Genomic DNA, 18519 nt, shown 5'->3' on the forward strand with positions numbered 1-18519 from the left:
CCAACCATCAATCAGGCTACACATGTAGTACAGTACCATGGACAGTGCTGAGATAATTACTCAATTCATTAATTTGCTTATATATTATTGACTATTATCATTATCACGCTGTACCTTAAATTAATCAGTTATTACATTGGGGAGATCACCAAATGATCATCTAGCGTTCTTAAGTACAATCAAGAATACATTTTAAACAAAAATCTAATAACTGGAATGTGTTTAGTGTGTGATGCCTGATCTGTTGTTTGCCTCTGATCTGGCTCCTGATAACATTGCTTTACCACAAGGTGGCAATGGTGTCAAAATGATCTTAATGTGGTGTAAATGTACAGGATTGAAAAGTGACCAGAGTAAGGTTGTTATTCTCAAATGAATTTAATAATTCATCATGTGTCCAAAAAATAATAATACTCACAGTACTAACATGGTAAAAATAAATACAAGTTATGTTTCTGATAAAAAACAGTAGCCCTTTTTATTTGGAAACGCACACAGACAAACTGATGAGAACTCATGCTACACACAGTTGCTGCTACATATTTCTTTTTTTGTACAAGAAAAAAACAAACACAGCCATCTGCCTGATTTGAAGGGTCCAACACTACATCTTGGAGAGATCATGAGCTTGTGCTCTCACATGCCACGACCACATTCACTCCACTCAGCTGCTCATTACAGTGTCAGAAAACCATGTACTGTATTACAAAAATTAAACACAATATCAAATTTTCACATCAGTGCAATTAAACCCTGACCTGTTGGCTCTATACCAACAAAAGCATGCAAATCAATTACTCCATGAATCACTCTTACAGTATATACAATAGGTCTGCTTACTTTCAGTGCAGCCATGTTCACAAACTACCTACTGTAACTAGGCCTAATTAAATAAAAATAAAAAAAACTGTTAATCTCACAATATTACCAATTAGATACTATTCAAATACTGATATGAAAGCTTTATTAAGGTTCCCTGTGATGCACTCATGGGGTGTTTTGTGGAAGTCATCAAAGAGGCTGTACTCGAAATACTGAAAGAAAACAACAGCGCGCTGGGATTACCTCCACACAGCTCTCACAGACCATTCCTGAATAGGTGTAATACCTACGTTTTTTCACGGCCATATGCACTAACATGCACATGTGGCCAAACCGGCTACAAAAACAAAGACCACAGAAGCTCAGATTACAACACACACAGAGGTAGTGTGACTTCATTCTCTGCTTAGGACACATTACTCCACTATATCTTTACATAGCAAATATTTTTCTGCTGCTATAATTCTGAATATCAAGGACAGCCCCTTCAAAGCTGCAGTGGGTAGAATGCAAAAAAAACGGCAGAATTGGAAGTAGAGTGAAACCTCTTCCAGCAGTTCTCCCTCCCCCCTTTTTGTCGCAAGGGCAATGCATGCGCTGAGCAGCCAATGGGAATGCTCTATCTCTCTTCAATGACCTGTGATTGACCAAAGTCACCCATGACAGCTAGATAAGCTGAAGCCTGGAAACAGAGCCAAGAGAATGTGCAGAAGTCTAGTTTTCTCTCATATCACTCAAATTACAATATGCTGAAAGATTATTATGGAATTCTTGCCCAACAACGGCAAAAATAAAGTGCCTACCACAGCTTTAAGATCTGCTTCTTTATTTCTGCAGGATATCTGAGCACAAGTAGATTACGTCTACTTATATGTGAGGCATTTTTAATATAATATGGTGGTACATACTGTATAGTCATACAGTCGTCCCTGTGAGATTTTATTGCTCCTTCCTAATCCAACGCTTCTACATCAGTCTCTTATCTTGCTGTCTGTCCTTTGCTTGCCTGAATGTCATCTTTCAAACCTGCCTCTCTGTCTTGCTCTCTTACTCTCTCTCTCACACACACAAACACACACACACGCACGCACACATATAAACATCCACATGACAACAACCATACAGGTTCTTGTTTCAGGCTCTGCAGCCTCCTGCAGGTCCCCTGTTTCCTGGATTTAACGTATTCATCAGAAACAGACACTGAATGAGAGGAGGGAGCAGATGAAAGCCACATAGTACACCACGATAGGGACTGCAGCATTTTCTGCTGCTAGACAACCTTAAAACCTCCTTTGCCTGAACAAACATCTCTCACTGTAAGCTAAGGTTGAAACGGGGGAAAAAATGCAGGCTACTACTCAGAATCTAAAATAAAACACAATCTAATCATATCTATTTCAAGATAATCCCCCCAGAAGTAAAGCTTTAGCTATTATTTTGCTCTGTATTATACTATCTTGTTGACCATTAACCCTCAAACAAATCCAAAAATGTCAGATATGAGCGTCTGCTCTTCACCTTACTGAATATGACAAATTCAAAAGGAAGACTCAATGATATTGCTGCCTCTCCGTTTTGTCAGGCCCAGCTATAGCCACAAGACAACCCTCAAAGAGACCTGGGGTTTGGTAATTTGGGAAGCAAAGCCTCAAATGAGTAGTTATAGTTATAGTTCAAATGTCTAGTTGATGAGAGAAAAAATAACTGTGCTATGCTAGTCATATTGGTTTTCACTTTCACGCTGTCTCTCTCCTACCTCCTTCCTTGCATTAACACATTTGGCAGGATCTGACTAGGAAGTGGTCGGATGATCACTTGTGAAATTTGAGTGTATTTTACAGCGCAAGACTAATAAACCTATCAGCTCAGTAAAGCAGCAGGCCACAGGGTATTTTTCCAGCCATTTAGATCAAAAGTCCTTTTTTCTCCACTGCCGCTCCACTCCTGAGGTGAGAGGGTGGCGGGAGCTCTCTGGGTCACATGATGGTGCAGCGGTTCCTCTGTAGCGCCCCCTGCAGACGGATGGAGGTGTGGTTCTGGCGCATGCCCCGTGCTACGGCGATGCCCAGCAGCTCTTTGAAGAGCAGGATTATGTGCCAGTTAAACTTGGCAGAGCACTCCACATAACCGCACTTCCAGGTCTTCTTCACCAGGACTGACACCGCCCTGCGAGGCATGAAGCGCTGCCGCTGCAGATCTCTCTTGTTGCCCACCACCAGGATCGGCACCTCACTACTGCTGCCTTCCCTGCAGGAGCATGTGAGAGGTAAAAAAAAAAGGGTTAATTGCAAAAAGTACAGTTACTATTTTGGTATCTGTCACAGGGTTGGCTGGGCGTGTATGTCTGTGTGCACTTTTTCCCTTCCTTCTGAGGTGTGCGGGGGCGGACTGGAGGATTATCAGGATCACATGCTCAAAGGGCCTCCCACCACACTCTGCAGCAACTGGTTTACAGCATTATGAAGTGTGAAAATGTATGAATACATTTGTGACTCTAGACTTACGCCTAATGCATAGTCCTACAGTGTTAATGAAAAACAACATCTAGGTGAACATCATCAAGTCCAACCATTTCCAGTAACCCCTGACTGGTGGTGGTTTGGAAATCCAATCTTATGCTCTGCTTAAAAAGGAGACTAGGGCATTGTAAAAAGGAATTACTACAGTAGAGGAAATCCTGGATTAGATTGTAGAGCAACTACCATAAAGGAAAGAAAGCTCATTATATAAAATGGATTTCTTACAATGAGATTATGTTTTGCTTTGAAGGCTTTCTATTTGGTTGGGTGCCAAAGACAGGGGTAGCCTGGCTCTGCCCTCCTACGTACTTCCGCTCAATTTTCATTTTCCTTCAGTACACCGTCTGGGTTTGCGGTATATTCTTGGGTTTTCTCTGGCCAAATCTTTACCGGTCTAATCAGTGAACAGAGGGAGTGGCTGAGAACGATGACGTTGAGGTCGTGCGCTAGTTTGAGTTGTAGTTCTGTAATGGCGGCAGAGAAAGATGTGAGCGAAGCCATTTGGTCTGTTGTGGCAACGCTGCCGAATATCCAGAAGTTAAAGCCCGAGCAAGAACAATCTTTGCTGAGTTTTGTTGGTGGCCATGATGTTGTGGCCCTCCTCCCGGTTCGGGAAAAGTTTGATTTTCCAGCTTGCTCCATTAGTGGTGAAGGAGTTGGCTAAGGCGAACGTTAGCGATGCTAAGCTGACGTCACAACCAAACGTTAGCGATTGGTTATGGCAGATCCAATAGTTTTTTGTTTTTTTAAATCATGTTTTTATTCAAGAAAGGTAAAACAATACAGATCTAATCATTTGGTTACAGTGTCTTGATTTCTGTTTTCTTGTTTGAAAATCGATCCCATCCCACCCACACCACCCACATACTGCCATTACCAACAAAACAAAAGCGAGAGGGAAAAAAAAAAAAAAAGGGGGGGATGAGGTTGACAGAGGGAGCAGTTCCCACTTTGTGTAAAGCTCATATCAGGCATCAGACTGCTCAGGCCCTAACAGCTCTGCCCAATACACACAGTTATTGGGCAGAGCTGTTAGGGCCTTACATTATCTGGGGGGAGAGTGTTAAGCCTCTCAAAGTACAACAACAACGGATCCCATATCTTATGGAATGTATCAGTTGATCCTCTAGAGAAATACATGATTTTTTCTAATTTGAGGAATAGCATCAGGTCGTTAAGCCAGACTGACGCATACGGTGGTTTAGGAGATTTCCACTCCAATACTATCCTTCTACGAGCCAACAGGGAGGCAAAAGCAAACGCGTTTCTCTTATTAGTGGTCATTAAGATCTCACTTACTAACACACCAAAAATGGCCATTTCTGCATTCGGCCTCACATTCGTGAGTCAACAGTTGACCAAAAATCTCTTAACTTTGGACAAGTCCAAAACATATGAGCCATGTCGGCTGAAGTAGAATTATAGCGGTCACACCTGTCATCAATGTCTGGGTATATCTTGGATAGTTTTGATTTGGTATAATAAATTCGGTGAAAGACTTTAAACTGTATCAAGTTAAGGCGGGCACAGGAGGACGTGCCATTAACTCTACTCTGAGCGCAGGCCCAGGCTGCATCAGATATCTCCATCCCAAGTTCTTCAGTCCAATCAGTTCTGATTTTATCTAATGACACTTTTTGAAAAGATAAGATTGTGTTGGATATATTTGAAATCTGGCCTTTATGCTGCACAGGAGATTGTAAGATATTGTCCAACTCAGAATTTACTGGTAAGGCTGGAAAGGTTGAGCTCCATGTTTGGATAAAGTGACGGACCTGGAAATATCTAAATAAATCTGACCGTTGTAGTTAAAATTTTTTAGTAAGATCATTAAAGCTGCCAAAAAGACCATCTATATAAAAGTCACTACATCTAAGAAGACCAACTCTGCGCCACTGTGTAAATGTATAATCCAAGTGAAAGAAGTGGCGCCTAAATTGTGCCCATATTTTGAGAGTAGAACGTACTACAAGGTTTGAAGTATACTGTGATGGTGAGAAAGGTAATTTTGACTAAAACTTTTTTAATTAAAGCGGAGAGAGATGTTGATAAGCAGGAGTTTCCTTCAACTTGGCACCATTCCCTTTCTGGAGACTGAAACCAGTAAATAACTTTTTGTATGTTTGACGCCCAATAATAATTCCTTAGATTGGGAAGTGCTAGACCAGCCTGGCTCTTGGGTCTCTCAAGGAACTCTCTCCGGATTCTAGGATTTTTACCATCCCACAGAAATGAAAAGATTAATTTATTTAAAGACTGAAAAAAGGATTTGGACAAAAATATAGGGAGACACTGAAACAAATACAAAAATCTAGGTAAAACATTCATTTTATACAATTAACTCTACCTGTGAGAGAGAGGTATAGAGCTGACCATCTCTGAAGGTCTGATTCGAGTTTTCTCATGAGGGGATTGAAATTCTTTTTATAAAGATCAGAGAAGTTATGGGTGATCTGTACGCCTAAGTATTTAAAGCCAGATTTGGAAATACGGAAAGGGAGTTCATTATAGATCCAATAGTTTTAAACAGAGTAACAGAGTACCCGCCTTCAAGGAAGTTAACACTTGTCAATGGAGAGTGGCCAGACTCTCTGTACAAATGAATTGTACGAGAGTCTGGTAGGACCTTGCTAAGACAGGGGGGCTGGGAGCTTTAATTATTGTTTTTTATGAAAAATAATATAAAAACTGTAGTAGGCCAAGTTGAATTCAGTGAGGATTATTGAAACTGGTAAATTCTGAAACTTGAAGGAGCAGTGATGTATGTATGAAAGCACACTTGCTGAGCTCAATGTCAGCTGAGGTGTAAACTGTTAATGCTGCTTAACAATGTATCTCTTCCTCTTAGTCTGAATAAATGTCAATAAATGTCATTGATTTTGTTACATCGTGCCTCATCTTCTGACAAGAACTTGCATGCTTATGCATATTTGCACGTCTGTCTTCACAGATGGACAGATAACTCGACAGAGAGGAAAGACACAGAGAGAAAATGTACAGTACAGTTTTGAAGCCCCTGAGGCAAAGTTCTTAAAGATTTAGGGCTGGGAAAACACATCGCAGTAATCATCTCACTTTTCTCCTTTTCACAAGTCATGCTAACAGACTTAAAATAATAACATTAATAATATTCTCCTGTAGGCTGTACCATTTGTAACATTAACGTTACTGTTTGTCACGTTCTTCCAATCTTCAAGGAAAAGGCTAAAAACACCCTGTGCTCTCTTCACAGGCAATCGATGAACAGCCCAGTGTCCCGATGTGAACGACCAGACACAGGTGAACTGCAATTCACCATACATACACAATCAATCAATAAATAAGTACATTTTCTAAAATACTAGTGTGTTTATTTTACCTGTGTGTACCTGTGGAAATCTGTGCACCAATTAGCCATTTTTGTTGTAATATGTCACTAATTACCTTTTAAGAAAGTCTAATAAGATCCAACAAGATCTGACAGAGGGAAACAAGGATGTCCCACTTATTAGGGTACGGTTTTGTTGTAATTTGTTACAAATTAACTTCTAAGAAAGTCTAATGAGATCAAACAGTGTAAAATAATGATGGACCTCACTTTAGATTACGGTATACGGATTCTGGTCTAATATGTCGCTAATTACCCAATAATAATGATGTAACTGGGTTTAAAGATACAATGTCCTGGCAGCTTTCATGTTACTGTGGTCGGTAGTGACTTGCATTAAATGTTCTGATGTCTTAAGTGGTATGGGAGTAGAGCATCGATAAAGCATGTATTTAGTATAGGCCTATGTTAGCCTATTAATAAGATTATTCACCACCTACAAACACCACAGGACTCCGGAGAGCAACCAGGCTACAGTATGAGGGACGTGTGAAGAAGCGACCAGAGGTGACTCGACATGGTTTGACATTTACTTAACAGTAGTTTTCTTCTAATAAGCAACAAATGACACTGAAAGACAATGCCTGATATTTTTGTTTCTAATTTGGTGACTATAGTATATTTTGGGTTTAATATGGCAATATATGCAGTTTCTAATTACAGCATAATTTAGGTATATGGTGTCTAATTAGGGTATAACTTTTCATTTACTGTCTAGTTAAGGACACATTATTTCTAGTTTGGTTTAATTTGATACAAAGTATGTCTTATTACGTCATATTAATGCACTGTAAAATAAAGTGAGACCAAAATATCTCCTCGTTTATCTGCTCAAGTATTTTAGAAGAACGAGATATACTGTATGTGTGCAAGTGTGTGTGTGCATCTGTGTGTGTAATTTGGGGGAAACTCAGGAACGATAGACCGAATACTGTCATAGTCTTCACTGAGCTGAAGGCAGGGTTCAGGCTATAGAATAGAAATAATTGAAAAATGATATTCTGGTTTTGAACTGATTTTGTCAGCAGAACTTTGTGGAGTATTTTAAGAATATATTTTTTTGTTTTTACTGTAAAGTTAAATAAACATCTATCTACAGTACAGCCACCCTGTGCTATAACAGCCTCCATTATTTATAATTTCAGTTTATATACAGTATATGTCCCTTCTCCGCTCTTCTGCAGTCTGTCCTTAGAGCTTTGTCTTATGATTACAGATTTCTCCTTTTTTCCATTTAGTCTTCCCTCTCCAGCTGCTGGTGATAATGGTTTTCTGTCAAGGGTCATGAACATTCATGACAACATATTTGCAGCCGCAGAAAGTTTGAGATGACCTGTGTACGGGCATTTTGGTCACGTACAACATAGCAGCACAAATGAGGCCATTCATTGTACTCTTTTAATATGTAAATATATGCAGGTATGCCAACAGCGAGGATGATGACTCTTGTATTAGTTCAAAGCCAGCCAGGAGACCTTTATTATATCTCCCTCTGGTTATCCATTCTTCTGCTGCTGTGCTCTGTCCAATAAAACCAGAAATATCCCCAAAAGAAATCTTTCACTCACTAGTAACATCCCAGATGGCTCTCATGCAGCAATGCAAGAATTAAATGTCATTACTGAACTGTCAGAATGCAGGGAGGAGTGTGCTTAATTAAAATATATCACCACCACAAGCAGCCTATCTATCACTGTCACACTGTCACAAACGTGTAATTGTACGACTGTGTGGAAGGGCTGTGAAATTGCATGCTGTCTCCAGACGGATGACAAGGTGATGCCATTAGAAATCGGCGCCCGGATAGCTCAGTTGGTAGAGCGGGCACCCATATATAGAGGTTTACTCCTCGATGCAGCGGCCGCGGGTTCGACTCTGGCCTGCGGCCCTTTGCTGCATGTCATTCTCCCCTCTCTCTCCCCTTTCATGTATTCAGCTGTCCTGTCAAATAAAGGCCTAAAATGCCCAAAAAATAATCAAAAAAAGAAAAGAAAAAGAAATCACCAGTGAATGTTAACAAGCTGTATGTCAGTTGTTGCATGTTTAGTAACGGCCAACTGAGAGTGTGCTGTTGACCATACCTGTGCTCCACTATCTGCTGTCTGATCATTTTGACGTATTCAAAGCTCTCCACGCAGCAGATGTCGTACACCAGGATGTAGGCGTTGGCATTGCGCACACCTCTGCAGCGCAAATCCAGCCACTCCTACAGGACAGACAAAGAAGAGAAAAACATAAATGTACAAAAAAAGATATACAGTATGACCTAGAGAATTTTTAGCCATGCTACAGTAGAGGTGACTTTGGTCCAGACTAAAATATCTCAACAACTATTGGATGGATTGCTATATTAGGTGCAGATATCCATGGTGTCCAGAGGATGAATCCTACTGACATTGGTGATCCCCTGACTTTTCATCCAGGTCACCATGAGGTTGACAGTTCTGGTTGAGTGAAATGTTTTGACAAGTAGACAATAGATTGTTGGACTTTTGGTACACAAATTCCTGTCCCTGTCAGGATGAATTCTAATAACATTGCTGATCCTCTGACTTTTTATCTACTGTAGTATCACCATCGGGTCAGAAATGCAATTTTGTCCAAAACTGCAAAACTAAAGACATTCCCATTAAAGGGGCTGTACTCAATATTCAGGAAAAAATGTGGTCTGGATTGCCTCAACACGGCTCTCACAGACCGTTTCCCAACTTGTCAAATACCGGCGCTAATGTGCACACGCCGGCAGACCGGCTATAAAAACAAAGAACAGAAGCTCAGATTACAACAACACACAGAGGGAGTGTGACTCTCTGCTCAGGACGCCATTACTCCACTATATCTTTACATAGAAAATATGTGTTTACTGCTATTTAATGTTCTGTGTATCGAGTACAGCTCCTTTAACCTTAGCTGTACTCTTTGTTTAGTGCTATTGCAGCTGCTTTAGTTTATTTGACACAATGAGAGAGTCAATATGAGCATGTCAACATGCTGATGTTACCATTTAGCTCAAAGCACCGCTGTGCCTAATTACAGCCTCATAGATCCGCCAGCATATAATGCACCGACTTATAGAATCCAAAAACAGTAGAGGGATAGCTAGCAGAAAAGCATGTGGCATTGTATAATTACTTTAAGACACCTTGGCTCAAAGTCATAGTTTGCCTGCCTCTGCTGCTTAGCCTCTGTGATAAAGTGCAGTGAGTCAATGAAGTTGTAGTTGCATTGCTCTGGGAGTCCAACAGCCTAGAACAAAGTCATAAAACATGGTGACCGCCCAGCAGTAAGCACTGCACAGTGTTGTAGCGATACATGTTCAAGGACAGACTTTATAGCTTGTAAGTGATAAGCTAACACTTCTGTCAGGACAATGAAAATGAACTCATACTACTGTGTAACTTTTGTTGCTGCTTGGCTGAGGTTTGTGATGCAGTGCACACGCAGCAACATTTGTTTAATGGTAATGAGTTTCAAACTGTTATTAAAGCACATGACACAAGGGGGTACATTTGCACCTTACTGGGGGACAGTTGCTTCAATAGAAACACAGTGACCCATTCTTCTATTCATGCTGTGTCTCCCAGAGCTCTCACCAACCCTCTGCCACCCTCACCACCTCCAACTGCATGCAAAGAATTTATAAGCATTTGATCTGATAAAAGAGGGGGAGGAAAATAAAGAAACTTCAGGGGGTGGGAGAAAAGATCTGCTGAGGGAAAACAAACACAGCCTTGAGAAAATGTTGAAAAGATGAAAAAAGCAGCAGTGGATCGAGGGATGAGCAGACAGGGTGTCAACATAACCTCTGGTGTGCACGCACACTGCTAATGAAGGGCCAGGAGACTCTGAGACTGTCAGGAACTGTGTGCAGTTTAATTTGGTTCTATTCTATTCACGTCAATTCAATTCAAAGTATACAGGCAAACAGGTGATACTTTGTTCTGTGCAAAAAACAATAATGTATGACTGTATCTATACTGAGGTTGGACATCATAGTGTCATTATTTCAATAATTTCATCACAGAGGATCTTAAAGGAGTAGTTTGACATGTAATAATGTCCTCACTGTGAAGTTGCCAGGCAACCAGCGGAGACTTCAGGAACTCACTCATCTAATTCTCGGCAAGAAAACAGAAAAGTGTTTTCCCCAAGATGTTGATCTGTTCCTTTAACTTTGATGTGGTTAAGTCACCAGCATTTATCAGTTCTAAGTTGTGTCTAAATTTTGAGCATATTTAGCAAAAATTTGGAAAAGATTGATTAATTTCTCTGCACAAAATATCTTTCCATCACACACTTTAGACACAAATATAATCCTCTGTATGACCACTGCTGAAGAATGTTTTTTTTACATATGTTGTCATGATTTTCAAAGCTGTCCTGCTTGATGTAGTAGATAATTGGGCTTTGTGTTTTTTGACTGATGCACCTGCACCTCGGGCACAGATGATTTGGCCTTTTTGGAGCTCTGTTTGTTGCATTGTGTTGCTTTGAAAACTCAGATATCAAAGTGCTGATTATCAGACCTCTTTTCATTTTGATGCCTCTATTTAGCATCAAGCTAATTTGACCCTCGTCTGTAGCAGTGTTGGAAGTGGATGGAAGTAATTTTCCATGTGGTGTTTACATAATTTTTTCTACCTCCTGCAACAGCTTGCACAACTTGAAATAAGAATGCGAGACATCTAATTACATGGCTCTCAAGGTTAGAGAAAATGTGCTTTTCAAATCATCATATTGTACGGGTAGTCTGTACAAAAAAGATGAACTACTAATTTGTGATGGGAGGCTAAGGGAGCAGGCGATGATCAGTGTAAATTCTAATGATGATAACACCAACACATCTGTCAGCGAGGAAAGATTTGCCTCCATTTAATTTTGATGAGGGCGTTTGTGTGTTCGTGTTTAGGTGAGTGTGAGGAAGAAACAGCATCACACATCAGCTGGGAGATAATGAGGCCATACAGGCATGGAGACAAACATGTGGCACGAACATCACTGCCATCCAAAATTAAAAGAGAAGACAGAGGAAGAGAGAAAGTAATGGTGTTGTGAAAACTGGTATAAATGTGATTATTTTCTCTCTCCAAGTGGGAAACAGAAGGTGTGACTTCTATTGTAATTTCTTCTTGCCGCTTTTATCGTGGAGTGTCCAATACAATTTAAAGTCATGAGAAGCACCTCAGAAAATGTTCACCTATTTTTGTCATACAAACAAGACATAATTGCTGTCATAATAAAGCATAAAATCACAGCTCACCCTTTTCTTATAATTGAGGCAATTTATGACATCAGAGGCACGCAATGGCTTCAGTTGCAGTCTCACATCCCTCTGAGGCTAAAAATAGCAGCTTGTGTTCTCATCTCATATCTCTTTGTCATTCGAGTCCTGTTTTTAAATGTGGAGGAGGGACTAGAAACAGCAACACTACTTCTCCAAATCCAAACAAGAGGCAAAATAAAGAAATAAAGAGCTCAGAGGACAAGACAGTGCGGCAATATACGGCTGTTAATCTGAAGTCAAATGAATTTAAAATGCACGTGTGGGCATGTTTATTTGTGTGTGCTTGCAGGATGTGAGAGTGTGCTTGTGGGAGCGTGAATGTGAAGTGTGGTGGCACTGTCTGTATCCTCCAGTCGGTCTTCAGAAAGCAGCGCACACAAAAAGAGCATCTCATCCTTCGCTCCTCAAGAGCCAAACAGATCATGTTTCCTTGACAACTGCAGGCCTTGGCCAGTTTTTAGCAGGCTATGGTAAAGCTGTCACGTCTCCTGATATTAGTGGGGGCAGCTTAACCGTCATGAGTGGTTTTGATGGATCAATACTCAAGCACAGGAGGGAGGCCGGTGTAACCTGCTGGGGGAAGGGTGCTAAGCAATTAGATATGTCACACGCAGGCCACCGTGGCAGATTTGCAATTAATATGTATTACATCCCCTGGAGATGAAACTCCCATTACTCAACGGTGACCTATGCCAGGCCACCATTAAAATCTATAAGTTTTATTGTTCTTTTGATTAATGCACTTGGATGGAGAGGATTGGCTCTTGGCTGGTTTCTTGCACTCAAACACAGAATCATAATCACAGTACAGCTAATCTTTGGAAATATAGTCATAAATTGTTGATTTTAAAACCGGAGCTAACAAGGACTTTACATAAATTCAGACAGCTTTAAAAGAATAGATCGACATTGTCGCAAATAGGCTAATTCGCTTTCTAGTTTGAGGAGAGTTTGATTAGAAGATTAATACCACTTTCATATTTGGATGGTGAATGTGAGTCAGTTAGCTTAGCTTAGCATAAAGACTGGAAACAGCTAGCCTGATTCTTTCCGAAGGTAAAACATCAGCCTACAGCTCACTAATTTGCATCTTACGTCTCATTTGTTTATTCCATACAAAAAACAAAGAGAAGAAATTAACATTTGTGGTTTTACAGAAGGTTATGTGCAGGACTATTTCTTGCAGCAGTAATAGGAGTTTTCATACGGGTTAAACAAACAAGATAGCATATTAATTCAGCCTGTTCTCATGAACCATACGTTCGAAAAGCTACGACAAGATAAGAACTGTAATTCATATGATTTCCACGTATTTTTTTGCTGTGCCACATTGATTGCAGCTGTATAAAAACGCTGCTGGCTGGGCGTTAACACACAGGACTTTCAAGCCAGGGAGCGAAGTTTGCTTCCTGGGCAAAACATAAGACTTTCCCCCAAGAAATGTGTGTTCCTTGGGAGTGTTTTAATACAAACCACGATCTTTTTCCTAAACTTAACCAGTTGTTTCGGTGCCTAAACGTAACTTTCGTCGCCACATAAAGCTCACTTTTTCTTCCCTAAACTTAACTGTAATCTCCGCCGAAATGACCGGCAGCTCGCGGTGCTCTGTACTCGGCTCACATTCACCTATTCTCGGGTAACTGAACCACCAACTACCACTGACCTGACGGACCACCATGCGAAGCAACGTAGCCGGTGTCGCAGAGCTCTTTAGCAGCTAAACACATCTACTAAGTGCTGCTGAGACGACGAGTTGTGACGGAGGTCTAATAATTTTGCTTACAGTAAGTTTTTTTATTTGTATTTAGTTTAATTTTACAAGATCACCAAAACTTTCAATTTATGTAAGCCAAAACTTTGACACACAAACAACTCAAAATGACATGTGTGACATGAAAAGCAATAATTTCCACCTTGTTTTCACAGACAGTATCGACGGAGCTAACTGAGAAAAAAAAAAAATGTCCAGAGAAAGAGCAGGAAAGGGAGAGGGAGCATTTTGTGTGGGAGGAAGTCATGGAGACACATTGTGGCTTAAAAAAAAGAAAGGAAAAAAAAGAACAAGGAAAATCATTGCTGAATCCACGGTCAGGTTTAAATCCATCTGTCATTGTGTCCTATTGATACTGTGACAGATGCTCTCTAAATGCAACACTATCAGCAAAACAGACAGACATACCGCACAGCCTCACTGTGAAATAAAGAATTATCTTGCCTGTCTCCAGCATTGGAAGGATAAAAATGTCTGTCTACGTGGTAAAAATGGGGTCACAAGTAGCCTGTCTGCCTGAACATCACTGCTCTACTTTCAAATATAATCTGAACTGATGCGAAATTGCCACACTGCATAGGCATGGGGGCGTACTGACTCACTCCATTCTGCAGCTTATTCATCACAAATTTCAGAGGACATTATAAAACCTCATTTGGTAACCCTTACTTCGACAGTGTCCATTAAACTCTGTGCAACCTTTCTAATTGACTGCAACGAATTCCTACTGTCTCCCCTGTATTTTTTTCTTTTTTTTTATTCCCAGCAGTGTTTTAGCAGAGAACTGTGCTTTAATTTAATCTGCTGTGTACTGCAACTCAATTTCAATCAGCTTTCTTTGAGCTGTCCTCTGCCCCCGACGCAGGTTACGTTTCTCCAATCACGGGGTAAATACAGAGCATGGCGGTGAGTAAAAAACAAGCCCCATGTCTCATCACTGCTCCCGCCGTGTGAATAGAGGACGTCACCAGGCGAAGCAAGAGAGCGTCTTTAGAACAAGCAAGACATGACAGGAGCAGTGAGGAAGAAGTACAGCAGGTCTCGCAGGGTCGTTTCTCAGCATATGAGTAACCATAAATCTGTCTGATAGAACTGTTGTGGCGGCACTCAGCTAATGGTTTCTTTCTGCCTGTACAGTACACCTTCCACAAAGGGCCTCTGAAATGAGCATAAAATGTCCACACAACATGATATGGAATGATGAAAGCTGTGTGACTCAAACTTTGGGACTCCCACACTAACTCATGAGACTCATTTCTGTCTTATTTCTGCTTTCTGCTCACCTTCCAACTTGTCCACTAATGGAGGTTAAGCACCATTTAGCAGAAGAAAGAAGACATTAAATCAGAATGTCTTTACAAAGGAGCTCTGTGAGCAGGAAATAACGAAGCACCCTGCAGACCTCTTAAAACTCCCTAACAAACCGTTACATCTAATAGAACGGCTACATGTAATTCTGCAGCAGCCTGACATGGTGAACGCTCTGGCCGCTCAGCCTGCCTGTCAGATGTTTGCTGTGTTAGCTCCAGGCTTGAGGCTTGAGGCTTGAGGCTGAGCGCACAGCAAACCAACACTTTGGGAGGCCTCTCGTTCAAGCTGCTCTTTTTTTGTCTTCTCCCTGGCCTGATCTCATTTTCTCAGTGGTACATCTTTTTTTTGTAGATAACAACAGCTGTTCTTGGTAAGTGACACAGAAGGGGAGAAAGCAGCAGCAGCAGAGTCAGGTGTGGTGACCTTGGAGAGTTCTATCTTGAAAGCATCACAGCCTCTCCACTGAGGCTGTGATGGAGTGAAGAGGGGCTTGGAGTGGGCCATGTTTTAATACACGCACACCAAATTCATACTTTTTTTGGGGTACTTTTTTGACCGGTAAAGATAAAGAGAGAAATATCTGAAAGGATAGATCACATTTTTTCAAGTCTGAAAACAACACTCACCTGCACACATGTACATTGAAACCGGTTCTGCCTGCTGAAAATGTTCCTCCTGTACATTCAGGCTGTGAAGAGATCTCTTCAGCGATTTCAATGTAAGTGATGGGGTATAAGTTCAGATGGAGCTAATGAGGGTTCAGCAGTCTGAGTTGATCAAATCAAGTGGATACATAACAAAGTTACAGGAGCAAATTCCCTCTTTTTGTTTCCACAGTGCTTCATTGCTGAACTGCAGTGCATGGACATTTCAGACTAAAAGAATGTCATTTTAGAAGATACCCACTTAATAAGTCTAAGTCACTTACATTGTTGAGGCCTCATATTGGCTTTGGCGGAACTTTAAAATACATATTTGCACAGAACGAGGACAGAGGATTTGTCCCCCATCAAGGCCAATATGGACAAGAGAAACAATTAAATATATAAGGCTTTTTAAGATAAGATAAGAGAGACTGTATTGTCATCCATCTGTACACAGTGCAGTTCAGTACATAGAGGATTGTAATTGTGTTCCTCCTGGTCCCCAGTGCAAAACAAAAAGAATGAATGATGCAACATTCACTGTGATCGAAGCAAACATTAAATTTTAATTTGAGTAAGACAGACTTGAACAAATGTGAACCTATGCTTAAAGGTAAAAAACAAAACTTCCAGAGACAAAAGCTAGAGAGAATTCCTTAATAGCCTCAATCCTTGGCGATGAAGAGGACTAGAAGTGACTACAAACCTTGGGCATTTGGATCTAGAGTTTTTGCTCTGATCCTGCAATCACGTGTCTCCAACTAATGAAGTTTGGCATATGACCTGTATCCACGAATAAAAGGGCAGTCTGCTCTATTTTTGAGTTTTACCAGGTGCTGTGGTGATGCAGCACAACCCTGCTATCATTTTCTGTGCGTGCGAGCTAGATTCAACCCAACAACCACCACCAGAAGCATTATACTGTTACCAACTCATCTGCATAAATCTGACACTGAAGAAATGTTAGGATTAATGAACAATATGCAAGCTGGCATTCCTTCCTTATGAGGGGGTTGAGAGAGAGAGAGAGAGAGAGAGAGTTTACAACCTCAAAGTGAAGCTTTCCAAGGCTAAGTCAGTCGGGTCTCCATAGCAACTGGTAGACTAAGGACATCTGATAGTGACAGAGGAATAAATACAATTGGTGTTTTTCTCTTTGAGGAACGCCATTGGCTGTGAACAGACGGGTAAAAAAGTAAGATGTAATACATGAGTTTCAGGGAATCTGAAGATGGATCAGCAAAGCTTGTATAAACCCTTCTCTAGTAAAGTTGCATCTAAGTCCTCAGACAGACATTATACCTGACTGGAGCTGGATGGAAAGGAGGAGATTGGCGGGACGTCCAAAATCTTCAGGTCATACATGTTCCCGTTGAGGATGACGGAGGGTCTGTACACATATCTGGTCCTGGTCGGTGTGTACACCTCCGAGAAATCGTTATAGATGAACTGGCGGATTATAGAAGTTTTCCCCACTCCGGGAGCACCGATGACTGCGATACTCAGCGTCTCCACCATTCCTGGAGCACGAGTTCAGCACCATGGACAGCGACGACAACAACAGATGTGACCGTCCAGAAACACAGCTGGCCGCCGCTGTTTTGATGCTGCTCTGATGGAATTTAATCCACCGCTGCCCCCACCGCCTTCTTTTAAACAGCAGCCTCTAAATCACCTTAACTGGGTGCAATTAAACGAATCGGTGGCCGAATAAATCCCCCACCAGTCGAGCAGAGCGAAGAAACTTTATCTCCGGGCTGAGTGAGAAAAGAAAGAAGCCATGCAGCTTGAAGGTTGTCAAAAATAAAGCTCAACCATGATCATGCAGATGGAGGGATTTTCGCTGCCTCTTCAATCCAACACAGAGAAAACAACTCTTGGTTTTTAGGGGACATCCCCAGGTGACCTCTTCCCTCGTGAGGAAGCGTAAAAGTCATTCCTTGTTGTTCCCGCATGGGCATAATCTCATACAGGCTAGACTCTGACCTTGCCTAAAACGCACAGGAGCCCTCGCGGTCTTCATTGATTGTCTCCTCTGCACCTCTCACTCATTTTCACCGATGCACCACCGCCGCGCTTCTCTATCACAGGGAGGACGGGCGCACAGCCGCCAGCCTATACGCTTCCCACGTGTTCTGAAATTGCACACAACGCCATAATCGTGTTGTTTTGTCGATGACAGGAAGATAGATTCACATCTGCGTGATTCAAAAGAGAAAAGTCAATCCACACATCATGCACACGCGCGTTTTCTGTAAAGGCATCTGGAGCATATTAACGAGCACGGTGTGTGTGTGTGTGTGTGTGTGTGTGTGTGTGTGTGTGCGTGCGCGTCGTTGGAGACATGAGCTGAAGACTGCTTTCTCTCTCTGCCCCTCTCTCTCTCCCTCGCTCTTCCAATGCCTTGCAATATCCCCTGCCCCGCTCATCCAATAGGATAATGTTGTGCGCAAGGCGTGTGGAAGATTTGAGCTCCCATACGCTGCAAATAAATGGCAAAGGAATAATCCATACATCATCTCAGTGTGAGGGTCATGGAGGAGCGACGTAAGACTGAACATGATATCTCTGAGGGACACGAGTTATTATTGGCTAGGGTCTTCGGGCAGGGCAGGGGCGATGTATTCCATCAATCACCCTGTCACACACCGATATACTCAGTGACAAGTCTGAGGAATAAACATCATGGCCCCTCAGAATAACCGGAGATAAGCTTGTAACTCGGCTAATTGCTGTCCAATGCGACACTTTCTAATAAAACACAGTATATAAAGCGTTTACAATATTTGGGAGTCCAGGTT

The 18519-nt window shown here is 41.5% G+C and overlaps 1 protein-coding gene across 1 annotated transcript; it reads right to left on the reverse strand.

Annotated features, from left to right (window-relative positions):
* Positions 1-452: 452 nt before the first annotated feature.
* On the reverse strand, positions 453-18041 carry rasl10a (RAS-like, family 10, member A). Its single transcript, XM_031308659.2, has 3 exons — positions 17021-18041; positions 8790-8914; positions 453-3069 (listed from the first exon to the last, which is right to left on the reverse strand). The coding sequence occupies exons 1-3, from the start codon at positions 17234-17236 to the stop codon at positions 2799-2801; spliced, it is 612 nt and encodes a 203-aa protein (XP_031164519.1). The 5' UTR covers positions 17237-18041; the 3' UTR covers positions 453-2798.
* Between the last annotated feature and the right edge of the window lie 478 nt (positions 18042-18519).

Source organism: Sander lucioperca, chromosome 2, assembly GCF_008315115.2.
Source record: "Sander lucioperca isolate FBNREF2018 chromosome 2, SLUC_FBN_1.2, whole genome shotgun sequence".
Classification (NCBI taxonomy): Eukaryota; Metazoa; Chordata; class Actinopteri; order Perciformes; family Percidae; genus Sander; species Sander lucioperca.

What these genes read in the sequence shown, in the direction of transcription:
- rasl10a (XM_031308659.2), bottom strand. Translation starts at nt 17,236, where the DNA reads ATGGTGGAGACGCTGAGTATCGCAGTCATCGGTGCTCCCGGAGTGGGG. An exon ending in TTCCATCCAGCTCCAGTCAG is followed by an intron (nt 8,915 to 17,020) that starts GTATAATGTCTG and finishes TCTGTCCTGTAG; the next exon opens with GAGTGGCTGGATTTGCGCTG. An exon ending in CAGCAGATAGTGGAGCACAG is followed by an intron (nt 3,070 to 8,789) that starts GTATGGTCAACA and finishes ATGCTCCTGCAG; the next exon opens with GGAAGGCAGCAGTAGTGAGG.